Source organism: Nanorana parkeri, unplaced genomic scaffold (assembly GCF_000935625.1).
Source record: "Nanorana parkeri isolate BGI_ZX_2015 unplaced genomic scaffold, ASM93562v1 scaffold398, whole genome shotgun sequence".
Taxonomy (NCBI): domain Eukaryota; kingdom Metazoa; phylum Chordata; class Amphibia; order Anura; family Dicroglossidae; genus Nanorana; species Nanorana parkeri.
In genome coordinates, this window is record NW_017306666.1 from 849,981 (window position 1) to 872,903 (window position 22,923).

The 22,923-nt window shown below is 40.7% G+C and overlaps 1 protein-coding gene across 1 annotated transcript in view; it reads left to right on the forward strand.

Annotated features, from left to right (window-relative positions):
- The window catches only part of SMARCA2 (SWI/SNF related, matrix associated, actin dependent regulator of chromatin, subfamily a, member 2), a 147,899-nt gene that overhangs the window by 28,299 nt on the left and 96,677 nt on the right, over nt 1-22,923 (forward strand). The window contains exons 4-10 of the mRNA XM_018559474.1: nt 6,293-6,667; nt 7,619-7,699; nt 8,191-8,440; nt 18,443-18,569; nt 19,136-19,309; nt 20,250-20,423; nt 22,066-22,233. Coding sequence (XP_018414976.1) covers nt 6,293-6,667; nt 7,619-7,699; nt 8,191-8,440; nt 18,443-18,569; nt 19,136-19,309; nt 20,250-20,423; nt 22,066-22,233 — 1,349 coding nt within the window. The remainder of the gene's footprint in view (nt 1-6,292; nt 6,668-7,618; nt 7,700-8,190; nt 8,441-18,442; nt 18,570-19,135; nt 19,310-20,249; nt 20,424-22,065; nt 22,234-22,923) is intronic.

Below are 22,923 nucleotides of genomic sequence, written 5' to 3' on the forward strand. Positions count from 1 at the left end.
CACAACTCGGTGCACAGGTGTTGAAACCAAGGTTGTTTGCATCGTGTTTGCGTCGGCCACCACGCCTCAATGCAGAACAATGGCTGTGGTGTGAACCAGCCCTTACTGACCTGTAGGGTGACTTTGGCATGAAGAATCTAGATCTGTGGACTTAAATCGTGCAGGTTTTGTAATAGGTGTATATCTTTTCTTCTCTTTTTTTTTTTTTTTTTTTTTTTTAAATTCCTTTTGATAAAGTAAAATAAAAAGAAACCCAAAAACCTGGGCTTGCTAGTACTTTCAGCCTAATCAAGGCAGCCAGAATTTGTTTAGCATACTTATTATTATTGTAGAGCTGAAGATTTTGTATAAATAACGTCTTATATCTTTATTCAGAAAACACTGGCAGGAGGAACACGTTGTCTGTCACATTGAAAGGCATTACCCAGACATTGCGCTAGCTATTGTGGCATCCCTAATTATCCTAATGCTGAATGCCAGCACCACTATGCATGTCATCTAAATCTTTGTTACCCGGCTTAACCTGTTATTGCCCATAAGACACATTATAGAGGGCCCATGAATTTAAAGTATATCTAAAGCCAAAACGTTTGTGGTCTTTTTGGGTAGCATAGGTAATGGTTAAAACACCTGGCAGGCTTTTTTTTGCCATCTTCCCATTGAGAAGATCTCCCTCCACTTTCTGACCTGTTGATAGTCTCTTAAAATAAGGTCAACCCCCTCTTAGGATTTCCAGACACTGCTCAAATTTCAGCCAATTCCTGTTGAATTGACCAAAATTCCAGCTGTGGGTGGCCCTGTTGGCACCAGAATTAAAAAAAAAAATAATTATTATTGTAATCTAAAGAGAGGAGTAAAAAATTGTCGGACGAAGGGCAACGGCTTCCAGGGACTGTTGGGGTTATTCAGCAGTTGACGACCTGCTGAATACAAAAGCCGGCAGGTAAGATTCCTTCCATGCACGCTGTTTAGCATGGAAAGGAGATTCAATTGATTTCTCTTAACCCAAAGATGTATGGCTAGCTCTAGTGTTCACCGCAAGTGTCCCCATTGGATGATTTCCCCTAGATTCCTGTTCTGGTCACCACTCAAAATTTTGGCTTTTCCTTTACTTTCAATCCTGGTGACTATGGTTACCAGAACAAATCGAGGATGCATCTCCCTAAAGGACTCTAGTTTGCACAATAGCAAATTGCAGGTATCCCTTGCCAAGCTAGTTTGAATTTTGGTGACGTAAATAGCAGAAACAAACAGAATGACCTTTATGTGACGCCTCTGTCTGATTTCTGCCCTAGTCGCCTTCCAGCATCATAGGGTATCTGGCCATAATCCTGATCCTACACAAACCAACCAGATTTCATTTTATTGCATCACTAAACAATATATTGGTTTGTTGTATATAGTTTACTGCTCTTTGCTTATTACTTTATTGCAAAAAACTTATCGCCGTACTGTAACTAAATGAAAATAATTCCTGGCCAGGTTCCTGCACTGCATTACCATCAAAATGTCTGCTTACTAGAGCTGCAGCTAACGATTATTTTCAAAATCGATTAGTTAGCCGATTATTAAGTTCGATTAATCGGTTAATCGGATAAACAATAACATACATTTTAAAAAATGGCTCCAGTGATGGACTACTAGTTTGTATTGAGGTTGTAGTCCATCACAGGAGCAAGCTTGGAGCGGTGGAAGTAAAAAAATGGTGTGGTGTGCAATATAGTGAAATGGAAAGTGTAAAATTATACAGCAATGAATGCAGAATAGCATCGGCTATAGAGGACTACAAATCCCAGCAATAGTACATTATACAGCGCAATGCAGAATATCACCAGCTATAGAGGACTACAACAAATCCCAGCAATAGTACATTATAGCTGGTGGTATTCTGCATTGCGCTGTATAATGTACTATTGCTGGGATTTGCTGTGCTCCTCTATAGGTGGTGGTATTCTGCATTGCGCTGTATAATGTATTATTGCTGGGTTTTGTAGTCCTCTACACAGCGCAATGCAGAATATCACCAACTATAGAGGAGTACAACAAATCCCAGCAATACATTATACATGCAGTGTATAATGTATTGCTGGGATTTGTATTCCTATGTATAATATACAGCACAATGTACCATCAGCGATAGAGGAATACAAATCCCAGCAATACATTATAGAGCACCATGTGGGGGGGAGGGAAGTGCAGGCTTACCTGAGCAGTCTTCCAGCAACTTGCTTCTGAGATCGGACCTGTCTATCGGCGGCTGTCATCCCCCCACACCTGCTCCTCCTTACTACATCTCCCCGCGTCCCTGTGCCAATCGTGGATGTGGGTGGACGGTGAGTGTGAGGCGGGGAGGAGGTGCGGCGTGAAGAGCGTGGATGCGGGCGGGTCTGGCAGCGGCGAGCGTGAGGTGGGGAGGAGGTGCGGCGCACAGCGTGTGGAGCTGTGAACAGGGCCAACTGATCGGAAGCCGATTAATCGATTATTGAAAAAGTTGACAACTTTTTCAATAATCGATTATAATCGATTATGTCGATTAGTTGTTGCAGCCCTACTGCTTACTGCAGCTTACTTTGAAAGTTTCCTGAAATATTTGAGTGTAGTTATTTGCACAATCCACATTAATATTCTGTGCATCTTTAGCTACATGATGTGGTTGTTATTCATATGATTTTTTGTAGATTTCATATGTAATGATGTTTGCTTTAGAAATGGCGGCCGTAAACATTCTCTGCAGTTGTTCCAACTCTTATCATTTATTGTTTATTTCTGCCACAGTGATGGCAACTTCATGTATATATTGTATGAATAGTAATATAAATAGCGTGCATCTGTACAGATTATATGCACACCTCAAGAAAAGCCTTCTGTCATTTGTATTTCTGTTCCGATTTTATGATGAGAAAGATCAGGTCTCAGCGGTATAAGATTAGATTAATGGAAGCAATGACTATGGTATGTTTGTCAGTAGGAGCTGTAATTATCCAGCCTTCAAAGACATCTGCAAGATGTATTGTCTAGGGTAGTCTGTATTGACTAATCTCATGTTTGTCTGGACTTAGTAGCAGGTTCACTTTACTCAAGGGACGCACAGGAGCCTTTAACTTGCCTTTTCCGCACTCCTCCCTCAACTAATATCCAGTACTGCTGGCTTTAGTGATGTGCCTCTGGCCTGGCTGTGTAAGGAAACTCAGGTGCTTGGTATTAGATAGGGTTGGGGGACACTTGTAGTAGACCCTTGGGTTTCCTTCAGTAAAGTGAACCGGTTAAAGTGACACTAAACTCAGAAGTTAAATCTTAAAAGTACATTCAAGTACCCTAACTATTAACAAAAATGTATCTTATTTGTGTATCACTCAGCTGTAGATCCTCAATTCATCTCTGACAATTCGACACTGTCCTTCCTTCTGGAGGGTGGCTACTTTTGTTCCCCATGGTCCCTGTGTGTGTTGTAAAGTAGCCACCACTCCAAGCTCGCTTCCGTGATGGACTATAATATCAATATAAATTAGTAAACTTAAACATGAGACTGTAGTCCATCACGGGAGCGAGATTGGAGTGGTGACTACTTTACAACACACACAGGGACCATGGGGGACAAAAGTAGCCACCCTCCAGAAGGAAGGACAGTGACGCTTCAAACTCAGACATGATTTGAGGATCTACAGTTGAGTAGTGCTTCACTAATCGATCGATAATGAGAATAGTTGTCAACTATTTTCATTATCAATTAGTTGGTTGGATCTCCTAGCTCTCTCCTCCAAGCCGGGAGGAGGGCACAGCAAGCAGTGGGCGGGTACACTAGCCAGCCTGCTATTGGCTATTGCAATGTGAAATGGCCAATAGCAGGCTGGCAATTGCACCAGCACATTACCTGCTGTATTTACATTCAGTTATCATTTGCAGAATCTTGTCACTGGCAGCTGTCATTCCCTGGCTGAAGCTATTCAAGCGCCATGTGCTTACAACACAATTACTTTTTTTTTAAAAAGGATAAAAGGTGGGAAAAAGTCATTTTCGGTTTCGACCTGACAAATTCTGCTCCGGGAGGTACGTTGCAGTGCCATTCATTTCAGCTGCACCCCAAACGCGCCTCCTACTTAAGTGTGATAGCCTGCACTGGAACGCACAGTGCCGCAATGCTGTGCGTTCCAGAGCAGTGTAATTGCAAACAATTGTGCATGCAGTTTATTCTGAAGTCAACTTTGTAACACTGCATTTGTGTATTTTATTTTAAATTAAGGATGGTATTTATTTTATGTTTTTTTAAAATCCGATTAATTGAATCGATCAACTAATCGATTATGAAAATAATCATTAGTTACAGCCCTACAGTTGAGTGATACACAAATAAGATACATTTCTGTAAATAGGTAAAGCGGAACTTTACACTCAAATCAAATTGTACCAATGCATCCCTCTATGTATGATGATTAATAATAACGTAGACATGTCCGGTGTAAAATGCTGTGATTATTAAATACTTACACTTGCAGAGCATTCACTTCCTGCTTTGAAAGGGCAAAATGGCTTCAGTTTGCCAACGCAATGCATCCTGGGATTGCCTTGTTATCAGCAGAGCATTGCAGGGAAATCTCATCTGTAATCTCAGGGAAAGACACTTTCCTCCCCTGAGATGATGTGCATGGTCACATGTTCTGGTCACATGTCTAGTCACATGTGCCAGGAAGTAAAAGAAGAGCCAGTAATCTATCCTTAGTAAACATGGCCACTGTCAGAAGACTGGGGAAGAAAAGAGAAATATGGTATGCAAAGAATAAAAAGCCAGCAAATATCTATATGTGTTTGTAGATTGTCAGTACTAAACATTTCTAAAGGTGTGTGTGTTGTTGTTTTAAAGATATGGGTAAAGGTCCACTTTAAAGTACTTGAGTGCATTTCTAAGATTGAAAGTATAATTATTTTTTTTTGCATAGATCTTTTTTGCATAGATCTACTGCTGCTAGTAGATCTATTCAAAAATAAAAAGTTACCAAAAAGGTTATTCCTTACCTGTGTCTCCGCTGCTCACTCCCGTCCGAAGATCTGAAGATTCTCCGGCGGCCGAGCAGCACGATGGGGTGGGTGCATGCACAGTACAGATCTTCGGAGGGGGAGAAGAGGAGAGACTTGCTGTAAATCAATGCATGCAACCGGGAGCGTGCATGCCGACAGACACTGGGGCAGGAACAGACGGAAGTCTACGGTAGATTAGAGACCAGCACCAGCGCTGGAGGGAATACAAGTGGAAGGAAGATAATCGAATAAAGAGGCATTATTTAAGGCAAGTCCTTATAGCAGCATGGTGGGGACGGGGAATATTTGTGACTTTTGAATGTCACTTTAACTCCTGAGTTTAGTGTCACTTTAATTTGCCTGGTAATAATAATATATGATGTAATATGTATTCATGAGAAGTCAATAAATCACTCTGCCCACAATATATTTATTTGATTCCACTTAGATACACATAAACTGTATATATGTGGTGTTATGCTTAATTAACATTATAATTAATAGTAATGTTTTGATGTTTACTCCCATAGGAAAGCTAAATAAAGGGGCTATTATATATGGAATGATGAACTCCCTGCTGTAAATAAAGATATTAGAATTTTTCTGAGAAAATCATTGCCTTTTCGAGTACATTCATCAGGCAATGGTAGGGTTTTTGGGACCTTTCACTCCATTGAGTTTAGTCCCAGCAGTCATTTTACAGCTTGGGATTTCCAGGCGGAGCTGCAGCGGGGAAGAGCAACAGGGCATACAGTGTACTCCCAAGGTACCTTGTTGAAGTTTTTTAGGATGTGCGCCAAACGCCTTAAGTCATCTAGTTACAATGCACTTAAAAATAACCTATATTGCCAGATATTTAGATAAAAGCTGGCCATACACTTTACGAATTGTTGCCTTTTCTTGATGAACTGGCTGAAAGTCGCACAGTGGATGCCTCTGTCGGGCACCCTTTTGGCCGGCATCACTTGATCAGCTGATCGAAGAAGCCAGGCGGAAAATATTCAAATGAGCTGTCAGCTCTGTTTGGGTATTCTAAAAGTGGCCAGCAGCGGCTCTCCGCATACAATGCTAACTGCGGGAGATTCTCCGATCATAGCTGTTGATGGAGGAATCTGTCATTTGTTTTTTGTTAAGCCCAAGGGATGAAGGAAGAAAATATTAGTGTATGGTTAGCTTTACACAGGTTGACATGCATCCATAGGCAAAGGCTCAGTGACAGGTTCACCTCCTTATCTGTTAATAGTGGGACAATTTGTCAATTCTTTTTTTTTTGCTTCAGGTTACATGTCTCCTCATCCTTCCCCATTGGGAGCTCCAGAACATGTGTCCAGTCCAATGTCAGGTGGAGGCCCAACACCTCCACAAATACCACCAGCTCAACCTGGGCTCATGATACAAGGAGACCAGCAGCAAGTGATAAGCCAGCCAAGTCGTGGTCCCTCAGCATTTAGCCAGGTGCAACTTCATCAACTTCGTGCACAAATATTGGCTTATAAAATGTTAGCCAGAGGACAGCCATTGTCTGAGAACCTGCAACTAGCTGTACAGGGAAAGAGAACACTGCCTGCGATCCAGCAACAACCACCACCCCAGCAACCACCACAAGCACAACAGCCGCCACCGCAGCAGCCCCTTGTTAATTACAAACCTCCAGGTAAGTGATGAAGCTTGTTTCAAGTTCTCCCAAAAAGTCTATATCATCTTATCTGTCCTTTTCTATAACTGGGGGTAGGTCTCTTGACTTAAAGTACCTATAGATGATAAGTTGCACGGGTTTGTAATTTTTATCGACCGACACTCGGGACATGCTGTTCCAGGTGCATTTTTTTTTTCTACATTTAGTTTTGCTTTGGGCAAGCAGCAGGGCTAAATACAGAGCGGGGAAGCCAGTAGTTTGGGAAAATGGAATTACCTGCTCAAATCTGGCCCCCTGGCCTGGTGACTGTGCTGACCGATGGGAAGTGCTTCTTAGCACAGTTAAATACGGTTTTGGTTAAAACTATTTTTGTATCAGGACAAGTAGATCATTATGAGGGACAAGTAGATTGGGCCCTCACTTTAGTCCTTGGACAAGTAGTTTTTTACATTTCTATACCCCTGAGTTGTTATCCTTTGACCTGACTGATGATGGTCCCATTTTGCAATTACATAATGGCTATGTGTAATTTGTGGCCCATGCAAACACTGCCAGACAACTAATTTTGGGGTACGAATTGATCAGCTATGTTGAATTCTTCTCATTGTAAACGTTGCCTAGAGATAAGACTGGCAGTAGGGGTCTCTGCTTAGTTTAGGAACATGCATTCCCATGAATAGGAGTATACTTGACAGAGAACAGTCATTTGTCAATCGGATCTTCTGACTGCTATCTTATATCTGCTTTGATTTATGTTCCTGCCAACAGTCCCTTCTACCCTTTATCCTAGTCAGTATGTTCTGGCTGACAACAAAGCTGATTTAGTTTTATTTATTTTTTTAATCCAGCTGGCTTCCAGAGAAATGTATTGGTTTGCTTTTTATCTTTTTAAATATGTCAAAAATATATTGTTTAGCATTTATTTAGTGTCGCCTCCCTGCAATATTCATTAATTTTCCTTTAATATAGGTATGGGAATGCATCCGATGGGAGTTCCCCCTACTGGGACAGGACCAGCTCCAGGAATGGCTGGGCATGCGGCTAGTATGGCTCCTAAGCCATGGGCAGAAGGTAAATCCAGATATGGTTCACATCATGTATGCCATACAACACGCAAGAGTACTGTTGTCACAAGAAAGACAAACGTCACTTCAGATGTGAGATATTATATGTGTATCCTATGTCTGTAAAAGTATCTCCTGCCCTAGTGATTATCTGACATAAACAGCTATTTTATGTAAAATTTTAGGAGGCACCTCTGACTTTTTACATGTAACAGACACTAACCATAGATATGTTAACTAGATTTTAGAAAACTTGCAGAAATGCAGAGGATTCATTACATTAGGATACATGCATTACTTTTCCACATTTGTCCAGCAGCAAGAGGGGAAAACATATGCGCACGAACATACTGTGCATTCCTGCTCTGGTCAGGGGTGAATGGGGGCGAAGGTATTCTAGTGTGATTGTTTAGCTAGCTCCCTTAAAGCTGTAATATATAAAAAAAAAAGTTTACATTTTTGTTTCATTTTCATCAGGACAAAGTACCGATCTTGGTGTAGTAAGCACGCCTCAGAAACTTGCTGTACCACCCCCAAGCGGAAGACCATCACCGGCACCACCCACAGTTGCTCCCTCTGTTGCTCTGCCAGGTCCATCAGTTCCCCAGCCTACTCCTGGACAGCCAGCTCCAATTGTACAGCTCCAGCAAAAACAGAACCGCATCAGCCCCATCCAGAAGCCCCAGGGACTGGATCCTGTTGAAATACTGCAAGAAAGAGAATACAGGTGCCGTATATAAAAAAACAATGTTCTCTGAATCTCATCACTTCTATGTTCTCTGAAGGGAAGGGAAACACTTTTTGGAAAGGTTTTTTTTTAGGTGTAGTGAGTCAGCAGCTGCAGCTATGTGGACCCTGTACTGGCCCATGACAGGGATGCCTAAGATAAGTTTTTGAACATGGATCACCTTTAATTTGATTTCTCTGTGTCTTCAAACTTGCTTATGGGCATGAGATATGGAAGGAGATCTAATGAGTATTTGATGGGTGTATGTTTTCTATGTATAATTGCTTTGCTTACTCTTTATGTTTGGGTGAGGAGTATGTCAGTTCAGTCGTGTATTTGTATTCGTGAGTATAGACCAGGGGTAGGCAGCCTTGCCACTCCAGCTGTTGTGGAACTACAAGTCCCATTAGACATTGCAAGACTCTGACAGGCATGACTCCCAGATGTATGATCGGATTTGTAGTTTCACCACAGCTGGGTTGCTGAGGTTGTCTAGCTCTGGTATTGCTGCATCATATATAGAGGTGCCAGTTATATTACTTGGGTCATCTATAAGGGATGTCCCTAGTTATCCCTGGAAGTGATCTTGGAACAATGTAGCCGATAGGCTCAGCATGTTTGTTGATGTGGGAACACCTTGAGGTCCCCAAGAAAAGTTGCAGTTTGTATTAAGTGAACTGGCTTGGCTTTTTGGCTGCCTTGCCATCCCTACAGGAATAAGTGGTGGAAAAAAAAAGAAACACAATTTCAAAGCTTTGTTTACCTGACAACATGTAAAATCTGAATTTTAGACACATTTTTAAATGCTTCTTGTTGGCGTGACGTCCTCTTGTTATCTGAATGTGAAAACCTGACATCTGTGATCTGCAGATCACACAGGCCTGCATGTTTATTAATTCTGATTCTAGGCCATTCAGCCTAGAAATGATAGCTGCAGTCCTATGGATTTATCCCCCAGAGCTGAGCCTCTCCACAAGATGTGTGCAGCCTGCAAATTGCAGTAGGTGGACTGCATCCCCTGAATGAGTTGCAATGCTGAATGCTTTCATGTGTGATTATTTTGTTAAAGTGGATCTAAACCCTAAAGCAAACAATGTAATATGCTTCAGCTTACCAATTATTAGACGTGGTGGCACATTAGTTTCTTTCTTTTTTAGGCTTTTTTTTTCCCTCTTTATTTTCACCTTTTTTATTGTTTGGCAGCTCTGGTCCTCATTAGTATACTGTCCATTTCTTCCTTTTTGCTTGCTACACCTATTTTAGTAGATTTGTACAGGTTTGCAGCCACACAGGGGATCCGGCTTTTGGGCTATTTTTAATCGCATAGTTAGTCTGGTTGAAGTCCATAGCATTCAGCCTATACAATGTATTCATGTTTATTGCTTGCACAGCTATCTATGGTAAATACTGCCCTTATAATGGTGTAGAATAGCACAGTATAAAGCCAAAAAAAGGTTGTTGGACAGCTGAGCAAGTCAAACAACAGCTACAGGCTTGTGAATTAGCAGTGACAATGCTGATAGCCACAACAATTCCTCATCCCAATGTCGTGCAAGCAGGTCCACAGGTATTTGTGCACTTTGCAGGGGGACTAAGAGAATCTACAAGTGCAGATCCACATTACACCTTTTTTTGCTCAATCTGAGGTCATAGCTCTACTTTTAAAAAGACCTAAAGTATACCGTATTGAGGTACAGGAATGTGTGTAATCTTCAGGTTCATCCACGTTTTCCTGCAGAGGCCCTTGGATACAAAGCCCAGGCACTGTATGGGGCCTCCTCTTCTCTCCTAGCTGACATTAAGCCTGCCCCACCTGATGTTAACCAAGGCCATCATTCATATACTTCACAGCGAGAGCAAGACTGGAAGTTTAACCAATCCCTGCTTTATCCGAGGAGTGGTTAAAACCACATATTGCTGGTAAAGAAATGAAAGTATTCTACATTTGTACCACTTCTAGGGCTCATTCCCACGGGTGCATGGGCATACAGGCATGTTTTACGTGATGTTTCGCGTTCGGGAACTTACGCCCATGTGCATGTAAAAGCAAGTACTGGTGTTTACAGGTGCACGCCATTATGGCCATTATATCTGCGTACAGCATATTATGTCCATACAACCCTATAGATACATAATAAAACAGTAGCTTGGGCTCCTGGACACCGCAGGTACATACATATTTTACGCTGTATGTGTATATTTATATGCCTGTATTTGTTTGTGGGAGAGAGACCTTAATGTCTTTTAAATGCATTCTGCAATCTACGCTGGTTGGACTGTCTCACCCACAATCTTTGGATCACTTAGTAGTTAGATATTAAAGGGGACCAACAGCCCTAAGTGTATCTACCAATCTGGCAATAACCAGTAAACTTGTTTTCTCTCTCTCAGCACCTCATGTGCAAACTGGTATACTCTATAGGTCCTTTGGTGGTGTGTGTTTATGCAAATTGTGCATTTTGTGTGTGTCAGTCTTTCCTATTAGTCTGTCTCTTGTATTATTTTCTTATCGTGAGGGCAGTTTATAGAAACAAACCTTCTTAAGATGCAGCCCCCAGTTCTGTTGTTGGAGATGTATGTAAAGTGCAGTAGTTGCATTAGTGACATATCAGAGGAGTAGTCATTGTTAGCAGACTTTGCATCAAGCATCTGACAAGCAGAGAAGTAGGAGCTGACTCAAATGTGTGGGAGTGAACAATAGGAAAGTTGGATAATAACCAGTGGTTTCTTCCCTGCCGTGCGAGACGTGTATCACTGTCTTTTGTGTTAGCGGTGGGTCTGGAGATAGTAGCGACCTCCCGGGGAGTAATTATGTGTAATGATCTTTAAGGGGCACAAGCCCACATAACATCAACATGCTAATAATTGCTTAGACCTGCTCCCCTGCACAGACAGAACACAGGCATCCATTTGCTTTTCCTATTTGTACAAAGTGATCTTTCCCTTGATGTTCTCCACCAATCTCACCAGCACCCAAGGGGATAGTTCTTCGATCTTTTACTTTTATTGCATTTAATCTCAGTGAAAGAATACCCCCTCCCGTCTTCCTTGGAGAAAGAAGAAAAAAAAAGGAAAAGAAGCTTGCCTCGTTTAAAAAGATTACAATGAGCAGCCCCTGCTGCGTCGTTTACACTGATGCCGTGATGTTTGTATGCAGTGAAAAATGCTAACTACTATTAATGAAAACAAAGTGAACGAAGTCACAAGAGGATTATCTTTTGTAGAGGTTGTTTTCTGAATAAAATTTCTGCACATACAAAACAAAAGAAGACATGTTCATCTTTCATCTATATACCAGCTTCTGCATTACTATTGTCATGCTTCAAACATTGGTAATATTGCAGAACGGCTGACTCCATGTGGGGTGAAAGATTTTGATTTCCCCACTTTATGCTAGTTTTGCTATGGTTTCCTGGCACCTCCTTTCTAGCATTTGTGTCGGCAGATGGCGAGTCTGCAGTCTGCATCTCACAGAATGTATATGTGTACAGTGTTCATTAGGCTAGCAGTAATGATGAGCTTTCACACTGCTGCAGTTCACAGGGCCAATGCAATGCTAATTAGTCTGCACTTTTTATATATTCTATTTTACCGCAAAGAGAAAAAGAGCAAAAACTCGAGTTTGACTCGGATCAAAGCTATTTAGATGACAGTACATCTGTTTTGACCTTTTGGTAAATGTCATTTCCATTTATTCAAAGATATGTTCTGGTGCAGTGGTGACATCTTGACCAATATGATCGCTATAATAAGCTGTAGTGGCTTATGGGATTTATTTCTGACTGTTGTAATAAAGGAGTTTAAAGTCACAACGTATACTATCCTATTATAACATCACCATTATAATAGGAATACATGCTAGAGTTGTTTTTGATACTACATAAAAGGGATTTTTTTTACAATAAGCCTTTTTTGCATTGAGTGCTGCCTTCTGTCGGCCCATCACTTTCATCAACTTCCTGGATTCCCAGTGTGCTCTGGGTCTCTTTCTCTGCTGCTTGATGCGATGCAATCTTGATTTCTGAAGACTTCATATCCCATCATGCATTACTTCCAGCAAGCAATGATAATGTTACATTGTGAGAAGTTCAAACGTTGAGTTATAGTTCAGACGGCAGGCTTTGTTAGAGTGGTGACACAAGGAGGTTCATTCTATGGGCATCTTCAATAAGTAAGTTTACCAACTTGTAGATCAATGTGGTTAATAGGAGTGAGATAGAGCTTAAGAAAACTCAATATAGAAATGCATATTTATTTTTCGTTTTTGACCATGGATACCCTTTAGTAACTGGATAACAAACGTGGGGGTGCTGTCCATAGCAACCAGTGTCCTTGTCTATACTCTAGAAAATAGAATGTGTGCGCTAGGTTTTGATAGTTGGAGGGACACCATCTGCAATAGAAATAACATGTACAGTTTTCTAGATGTAGGATAGATTTATATATACTTTTTTTTTAAATCTATGTTTGAGATTTATTAACCACATGAATCTTAAAGTGTAATTGGCTCAACTAAAGGCTCCTTTGTGACTTGTGATGCACAAGTTTCATAAAGTTAACAAAAAACTTTCTGTACTTTCTTCCATGCTCTCCCCTTTGAGACACTGCAGCACACAGTGGGAGGATTTCGGGAACACCGGTAGTGCTGGCAATCAAGAAGGCAGTGGGGAGGACTTGATGTGTTCAGTTGCTAATTCACAAGCTACAGGCTTGTGAATTAGCAGTGACAATGCTGATAGCCACAACAATTCCTCATCCCAATGTCGTGCAAGCAGGTCCACAGGTATTTGTGCACTTTGCAGGGGGACTAAGAGAATCTACAAGTGCAGATCCACATTACACCTTTTTTTGCTCAATCTGAGGTCATAGCTCTACTTTTAAAAAGACCTAAAGTATACCGTATTGAGGTACAGGAATGTGTGTAATCTTCAGGTTCATCCACGTTTTCCTGCAGAGGCCCTTGGATACAAAGCCCAGGCACTGTATGGGGCCTCCTCTTCTCTCCTACCTGACATTAAGCCTGCCCCACCTGATGTTAAGCCCCTGTTATTTAATGTTTAAAAGTCAGAGCCTCTATTGCCTGAAGCTCTGACATATTTGACAGGTAAATGACAGGGGGTGGGTCATAATCTTAGGGAGAGGTAATGCAATGGTACAGCCTAGATCTAGGATCCAAGAGAGCCAGGAATAGATTTCAAGTCCAACACTGATAGTTGCAAGCATTTTTGTAACCTTAGATGCTCGTTCAGAATGATAACTGGTTGTAGCCACTTAGCTCTCCACACAGATTTTCCTTGTATGTTCTTCCAGCCCAGTGTCACTTTAGGGCTGGCAAAAACAATTTACTGTTAAACAGTTTACCTTTTTATTACCCCAAGCTTTTTTTAACCTACATATGTAAGGTAACACGGTTCTGTGAACTACAAAACAAATACAACAGCAAATAAGTTTCCCAGCACACACCTGCCAGCCTACAAAAAAACACTAACTACTAAGGTTAAAAACTACAAAACAAATAGTCCCTGTTTTATGGAATGGCCATCATTCTGCTTGCTTGCTTAAAATGCGGCGAAAAAATGAGCGCTGCCCGTCAAAAGTATTGGGAGTGGCCCAGAGTGGGTGTGGCCAGTAAATGGGTGTGGCCAGTAAATGGGTGTGGCTGCATGGCTTGTAGTATTGCACCTTTACCCTTATGCTTTGTTATTTTAGACAGAATAGGTCCTGGAGCAAAACCATCGAGAGAGGTTTTGCACTGAATATTGAGACATACAAACTTCCTGATAACATATATTTTTTAAACTATAAAACTCTTCCACATCATATATGTTTCTGCACATCAGATAGTGTGCTAACACTTTGAACCTACCTAAAATGAGAACATGCACTACATTGCAACCAGAAATTATTGAGACTATAAATACTTTGGTCAGAACTATGTAATATATGCAGTGCAAAAGTTAGGGCTATGTAACATATAGCACAGTGTACAAAGTGTAAGCAGTCCCTTACACTGCTGCTCATTGGGTACAACTAAGCTCCATCCTTAGTGTCAATGGGAACAGAAAGAAGACCCATTGTTGGTGTCAGTGGGAGTAAAACAAGCCCCATTGTTTGTGTCGGGGAGAAAATTATGCACCATTGTTGGTGTCAGCGGTAGTAGCATGAGCTTTATTGTTGATGTCAGTGGTAGTAACATGAGCACCATTTTTGGGGTCAGGGTGAGAAAAATAAGCACCATTGTTGTTGTCAGTGGTAGTAACATGAGCACCATTGTTGATGTCGGTGGGAACAAAATGCACCCCTTCATTGGTGTCAGTGGAAGGAAAATGCACCCGATTGTTGGTGCAGGATCAAGTGGAAGAATTAAACCAAAGAAAACAAATATCAGAACATGAATATTTGAGACACGGTTTCTTAAAGTGCAGTTTCAAGGCTTCTAACAATAAAGCTGGATTTTTTTCTGTGCTAAAGAGTCTGAGGAGTGGTGAAGTGGCTGTAAATGCAAGGCTACCCAAAAAAGACAAAATGCAGGAAAATAGGAAATAAATTTGATTTCAGATTTAAGTTGTGCATGCACAAAATATTTGCACTAATGTTTTTATGCTAATATGACAATTCAAGCCATAGGAGTCATTAAGGTTAATTTACTAAAATCATGTGCAAACAATGTTTTTAATTCACAAAAAAGAAAATTCTGCACATTGAGTGTGAAGTGAATATTGGTTTACTTGGATAACTGAACAATGTACTCCTTTAGTAAATCACCCCCATAGTTTATAGCTAAAAGAAATGTAACATAGGAATACTGCCAATGTATTCCTAACATTTTATAGCTCAGAAAGACATGTAGGCTATACATACAGTGAGTGTCAATACAATTCCAAAAAATGTGCTCTTTTTGACTGTGAAAGCAGTAGTCCCCTTTCATATAATAGTGCTCTAAGGACCATAAAAAGCTACATGAAGTTGCCACAAAATCGAATTTGGTATGGAGGTGAAATCCAGAAATGTATCTCCCTGTCCCACATTGCAGACAATGGTACTCCCGAAGAAGCTGTTTAAAATAAGCCAGAGAATGTTTAGCAAAGTAGTAAGCAAAGCTTGATAAATGCCATTTAGACGAGGCCAGAACAATGTCTGGAAAATGTAAATCCAACAATTCTCTAAAGATCATTTAGTAACAGAAGGCTTCACCGGTGTATTTCTACATGTCGGGTGTATTTTGGCATATTATATGGGCAGGGCTTGAAAAAATGCACTCGTCCTCGTCTGTTACGAGTAACTTGCCCGACGAGTTACTTGCCGGCCGTTGTATTTAAACGGCCAGAGCTTTACATTCAAGCGATCGGGCGTCTCTAGAGATATATCGGTATCCGATCTCCCTCTGATTTCCTCTGCAGTCCCCGAATGCAGGAAGTGATGTATGTTACATCACTTCAGCATTTTGCTGTCACTCTGCGGTACAGAAGCTGGGGAGAAGCTGGTGAAGCAGATCTGTGCTTCATCAGCTTCTCTGGGGGTCCCTAGGTGACATTAGGGGTCTGGGAGACCACTAATGTCTCCATAAAGAGGAGATTTTTAGTCCCCCCCATGTGATGGCAGTAAAGTTAAGTGGGAAAAAAAAATTAATGAAGAAAAATTTAGTTTTTTTTTTTATGCTTCTTTCATTTTTTTAAGTCCCTCGCCCTCCCCATACACACGCAAGCATGGGTCGGGTGCGCCTACGTGCGCAAAAACGACTATTGTGACGCACATGTTGCATATCGCCGCGAAGGTCGGAGTGAGAGTAATAATTCTCGGGCCATTAATCACTGATAACACTAAGCTGATGAGCAATAGAAGTGTTTAAAGTGTCGCCTATGGGCAATTTTCGGTCTGGTCGTGTTTTGTGATTTTGCGGGCACACGCAATTTTAAGGCTTGACGTGTTTGGTGTCTATTTACCCGACGTGACTCCGTATTTTATATTTTACCAAAAAGATGGGTAAGAATAAATGTTTTATAACATAAATGTAGAGAAAACTATTTTTTTCCGTGGCTTTAGTCCGGTCATGCTGACTGGTGAAATTTTTGAGTGACTGGTGAGACACGCTAACATTTTTAAGCCCTGATTATGGGTTTCTGGTAGTCCCATAATAAGTATATTTTCTTGTTTCTGCATGTTCCATTTTGTATTCAGCAAGCAATAACCTTTCAGTGAGTCCAATTTTAGCATTACATTAAGCCGCATTGTTTTGGGTACAAATGCATTTGCTGCGTAGGGGCAGTGACTTTACAGTCTGTCTTGTGTGATCACCTTTTTACCTTTTGCTCTATAAATACACAACAAAAAGATCGACAGATTGTCTCCTAAGGAGATTTGAGGCTTTAAAACACCCCAAACCACAAGGATGTAATTCTGCATCACTGCAGGAGACTCATTTCCTCTCCTCTGGAGTACAAAAAATTGAATTAGAATTAGGTCAGTCAGGTTTTTCATAGAGATTGAACTGTAATTCAAGACAGGTTACTATTCCAGCAAGAAACAGACTTATATTACAGCCAGGAGATATTTGTTCAGGTTCTGGGAAGAGGTTTATGAATCCTACAGGAGAAGTGAATCTGCTAGCAGAAGAAGCTGGCACATTGTAACATGCGATATTACTTCTCCATTAATATGCAATGAATTTGCTGTGTTGCTTAGTATACATTTTGTAAACAAGTATTTTTTTAATTATTCATACAGCATGCCAAGACTTTTTAGCAGTAAATATGGCTGTAATCGCTAACTACAAAGTGCTGTGTTCGCAAGTTTTTTTTCATACTTGCTGGTTTGGAATTTTGTCTTTTTGGCTCAGATATTGCAGTGTGCATTAATGAATTGGGAGGGTTGGTACGATTACATTCTTATTACTTGGTCACAATAAAATTGACATGTAAAAACATCACATTAGGAGAATTTTCTTATTTGTAATAACAATAGAGTAAAATCATGGAACAGTTAAAGCGGAGCTTTCGCTAAATATATAAACCTTTTTTTAAAATGTTTTAGTATAAAAATTTATGAATTATGTTTTTAAATGTAACTAGTAGGAATGCACCAATATATCGGCCACCGAAACATATCGTTGTATCGTAAATGCCGAAAGTGCCATTTTCCTGCCGATACATCGGCACATCCCAGGTTTCTTTCCTCCCCGCTGGGCGCTGCTCTGTGTTCCAGCGGGGAGGAGAGAAAGTGACAGGCGGCCGAGCGCTGCGGGAGGAGAGCACTGTGAGCGCCCAGTGTCTCTCCTCGCACACCGCTCAGCCTCCTATCACCGTCCGGCAGAGCGGTATGTGGGCGGAGACAGCCCGCGCTGACACAGGAGGCTCAGCTCTCCTCCCTGCGTGTAGAACATTATCACCAAATCAGTCCAGATTACCTGAAACTAACAGAGGCAGCAGGGCCTTAGATGACCCCTTACTTCAGATATACAGCTCTGAGGCTGAAGTCACAAGGCTGAAAATGCACTGCTATTGTTCAGGAGGAATCTATTCTATTTCAACCAGTCAGGTTTCGCTATCTGTTTTTAAACTGCCATGGGATATGAAGCATGGTATATGTATGCTGCTTTGGGAAACTTATTTATAAAATAAATAAATAATTGGTCTTGCATAGTTTGATCAATAGTTATTATTTAGTGGAACAGGAAATAGTTCTTTAAGTATTTGTGTCCCCCCCCTGTATTTTCTGTATTATAAGTATTAGATAAAAAGGTATTTACTCTAGTAAATATGAAATCATACATATGAATATTTTTAGATACACTTTTGTCGGCCACCTGTGAAATAGATCTGAATAACGGGGAGATGACATTGTATAGCATGCACAGTGACTCGCACACCCTTTCCATCTCCTCTAGCCTAGTGGGGGCTGTCTGCCTTGGGTAGTTATGCAGAGATTAATTTTTATCAGATACTGCTCAGAAGGGTGGGAATGTTCATTGCTTCTCTGTTAGAATAACTGTGTTTTGTGTTTCAGACTTCAGGCTCGTATTGCCCATAGGATCCAGGAACTGGAGAACTTACCTGGCTCTCTACCACCTGACCTGAGAACCAAGGCCACAGTGGAGTTAAAGGCCCTTAGACTTTTAAACTTCCAACGCCAGGTACAAATAGCACCACGCTTAAGCAGCTTGCACAATGAGTATAAATTAACATATTTTAATTCAGTGTGGTAAATCTTAAATATTTCCTACTTACCATTTGCAGCCAGAAGCTGGCAAATGTCTAGAAAGAACACCAGCATTCTAGTATTTAAACAATATAAAAGCTTCTGTAAAATAGACCCGTAGAGTAGGAAAGATCCACTTTACTAGCAGTTGAAGCACTCTGAGAAGGGAGACGCTCAGTGCTGAGCTTTATTAAGTTTAATGGACACACCATGCATTAAATGTTTGTAAGATAAAGATTTGATCTGTAGACTTGATGTAAACTGCTATGTATAGTTTACCTGCACACTTTGTGTGGGTTCATTGCTTTTTATTCATAGTTCAACATTCATAATACGTTAAGAACAGACCGACAGACACCACACGTGTGTGTGTGTGTATATATATATATATCACAAAACTCCCCATCCTCTCAATATGTTCTGTATTGTATTCATTTTCTAAATTGTGTCACTTTCCTTTTACACCTTCCTGATGATTGCTGTTTCCATCTCTCTGTTCAGCTGAGGCTGGAAGTTGTGGCATGTATGCGACGTGATACCACTCTTGAGACTGCCCTGAACTCTAAAGCCTACAAGAGAAGCAAGCGACAGACACTACGTGAGGCTCGAATGACTGAAAAGCTGGAGAAACAGCAGAAAATCGAACAAGAAAGAAAGCGCAGACAAAAACATCAGGTATATTATTTGTTTGCCAGGTACTTGCGTTGTGCAAGCACATACATATCCATCTGTGACCATAATCTTTGAGTCTGAGCACGCGCCAGCACATAATGTATGAAAATCAAATCCCTGGTTCCTCAAGCGCCAGTTTATGTTGCAGTATAGCAACAGTGTACTTAAAACATGAGAAACGATTTAGATGGCTAAATTCATCACTGAGCCAGAGCTGAACTGGCCACACATAGGTGCCAGTTTTGATATTGTAGTATTTGGCACCAAGTCTAATTGCAAATCATTATTTGTTGTACATGCCATGTCCAACAAGCAATTCTGTAGTGGCTTCAGAATTGCTCAGCATTTATTTTTTTATATATTTTTTTTTGCATTGGGAAATAAAAAATTGCGGCCAATAAGAAGTCTGTGGTGATGCAGCAATTGTGTCTGTCACTGAGTGGCTGACTTTGTGTTGTATTTAGAGCTAGCTGCAGATGGTGATGATGATCATGGCACATCAGCAGTTTCAAGCTGCAACATTTGGGTCATGCTGTCTGCTAATTTATTTTGCTGGTCCTGATGGACTTTGCACACATTCGTATTGGCCAATGAGGGAACGCAGCATTGTGATGATCTAATAGGGAGGAAGTAGGCAAGCTCTGACACAGTAGTGTTGGAGCTTTGCTGGGCAGTCAGGCAGAGTGCAGACACTGAAAGCTTCTGCATGTGTGTGTAAGTACTTCTTGGTGCCGGTGTATCAATGTTTTCACCCAGAATATACACCACTTGCACTCGAGATTCAAATGAAAAAGTGTGTGAATCTTGAGTAAAAGTCCCTTTTATTCCTTCTACTGCTGTGAAAATCAGTATGAGTGTGTGCTTGTATTTATACTATGCAAGCATTCTTCAATAATCAGTATATAGTGTCAAGAAATATGTCTCTTCTTTTTTTTTAATGCAGGAGTATCTCAACAGTATATTGCAACATGCTAAAGATTTTAAAGAGTACCACCGATCTGTCACTGGCAAAATCCAAAAACTTTCCAAAGCTGTTGCCACATGGCATGCAAATACAGAAAGAGAACAGAAGAAGGAGACTGAGCGAATTGAGAAGGAAAGAATGAGAAGACTTATGGTAAGTGCATGTCTTTTTTAACATAAAACTATTAATATACAAATATACTGAAGGGGGCATATGCAGTCTTTAGTTCTATGCTTTGCATGAAATAAAGACTGGCATGATAAATAAATATGAAGCAAAATCACACAGTAAGTGATCTATTAATGGCTCCTAAACCAGATAAACCCAAAGATTTAACGAATTCCCAAAAGAGATGAAGTTAGAAATGTTCCGTATTATTTTTGATTTAATTTGCTCAGATTTTCTTTAATGGAAGAAACCAATGTGGTTTTCTTCAGTGTATTTACATTCTGCCAAATAGCGCATGTGTAGTGTATGCTACATTCAAGGCTGTCTCTGATGATAATTGTCAGTTACCTGTGTGTGCTTATGTCAACTCTCCACAAACCTTTTAAGCCCTGAAATGACTGCAGTCATAGCTAGTCATGTGTGCAGCAGCACTATGGCATCTGCAGATGTAAATAGAGGCTAAGATGGCACCGTCCTTGACAAATATGAGGGTTTAGTTACGCTTTTAAAAGTTTGCAGACCTGATTTAATCACCATCTACCCTAAACTGAAATATTTGTTTTACACAGGTGTTCAGTTTCTTAAGTTTGCCAGTTAAAAAATAAACAGAATTTAAGCTATTGAAAAGGGCAATTGTGGCAGGTGTCAGATCTCTTATGAACGGAATGTTTGTTGAACAGACATTCTGTTAAAGGAGAACTATGGGGTCAGTGTTTTTCCCCATAGTTCTCCTTAGGGTAACGGGAGGACACAAACTAGCGTCCTCCCGTTACCCTACAGCTCACGGTATACTGAGACGCCGCAGCCGGAGGGGATCCCGACTTAGATGACGGGATCCGCCCAGCTGCGTGAGTGACAGCTGGCTCTGCCTATGTAGAGGCAGAGCCAGCTGTACCCGCCCCCTCCCCCGTCCGTTCCGCCAGTCAGCGCTAGCAGATCGGAGCGGGGAGAGGGGAATCCAGCCCCTCCCCCTGTCACGGCAGAGAGCCGTGACCGGATCGAGAGGTGAGCGAACCCGGTATGTGTTCGCTCACCTCCCGATCTACCGAGCCAACCTGTGATAGTCTCATTGTCACAGGTCGGCTAGAACTATGAGGTGAGTGAAAAGCACTCACCTCATAGTTCTCCTTTAAATAGAGAGCTGATGCATGCCATGATTGCCCATGTGGGTCTTCAGGAAAGTGTTATGTTTTAAAGTTAAGTGCAAACATTTTAACAGATGGAATGCTCAGTGTACTATTTTACTACTTGATTTTCTTTAGATTGTCTTCAATGTGGAAGGGAATGGGGGAGGGAATTATGCATACTGATGCTTTATATACTGAGCTAGTACTTATATGGACCGTAAGCATGTCCATATTGACACTTTCAAGATGCATTCTGCATCTGATCTTTTACAGAAGCTTTTTACACATAGAAACAAGTTAAAATGTTTTTTTTTTCTGTTTCCATAAAAAATTACCCTTTCTTCTGCATTTTTAAAGCTTTTGAAGATGCTCTTATCTCTGACATGCAGTAATATGCCAGGGTTTATGGATGCTTGAAATGTTTTAGAATAATGGATTCTTTTTAGTTTAGGTATGTTCATTTACAAGCCAGGTGTCATCTTTTTTTTTTTCTTTAACAGGCTGAAGATGAGGAAGGATACAGGAAACTGATTGATCAGAAAAAAGATCGACGTCTGGCCTATCTGCTCCAACAAACTGATGAGTATGTAGCAAACCTCACCAGCTTGGTGTGGGAGCACAAAAAAGCACAAGCTGCCAAAGAGAAAAAGAAGAAGAGAAAAAAGAAGGTAAGCATACATGCAGGCTGAATGATGCAGTAAAGCATGCATTACTTATAGTTAATATAATGACCGTTTAATTTATAGTAAACCTTACGACATGTCCTTCTTGGATTTATGTGTCATGCTACATGCACACAACCGTAAGAAATTAATTGATTTAAAATTTTTTTTTTTTTTATTCTGGCCAAAAAGTTCTTGCGCAAATAATAATTAAAATAATTGCATTTTCGATGCCTTTTAGATGTGTGAACATGGATGCATAAAACTCACCTTCCATTCCTCTTGCTATGTTTTCAATTGGTTATCACAATGATCACATGGCAATGTTTATTTTGCCAATCCCTCCCCTTCCTCCCCCCAAAGGAAGTAATGAATAGATGAGTTATTTTTTAATTGCTTATTCGTGAAAACACGCTGCAGCAGCAACAAAAAAAAAATTAAGTTTTAAAACCATTTTCAACCCCCTTCTTTTCGTACATGTTGGCTCCATTTTGTCTCTGCTCTGATGTGTGTATTAACCCGTTCACTTATTTTATCCTGCACATCTATATAGTAACACCTTCATCTGCATCCTCCTGTTTATGACCTGTGCATTTATTGTATCTAGTGCACTATTACCAAGCTCCATGTTTTAGGCCCCTCAATACCGAGATGTTTCTTAATTTCCAAACATAATTGTGCCAAAAATCGGATCAC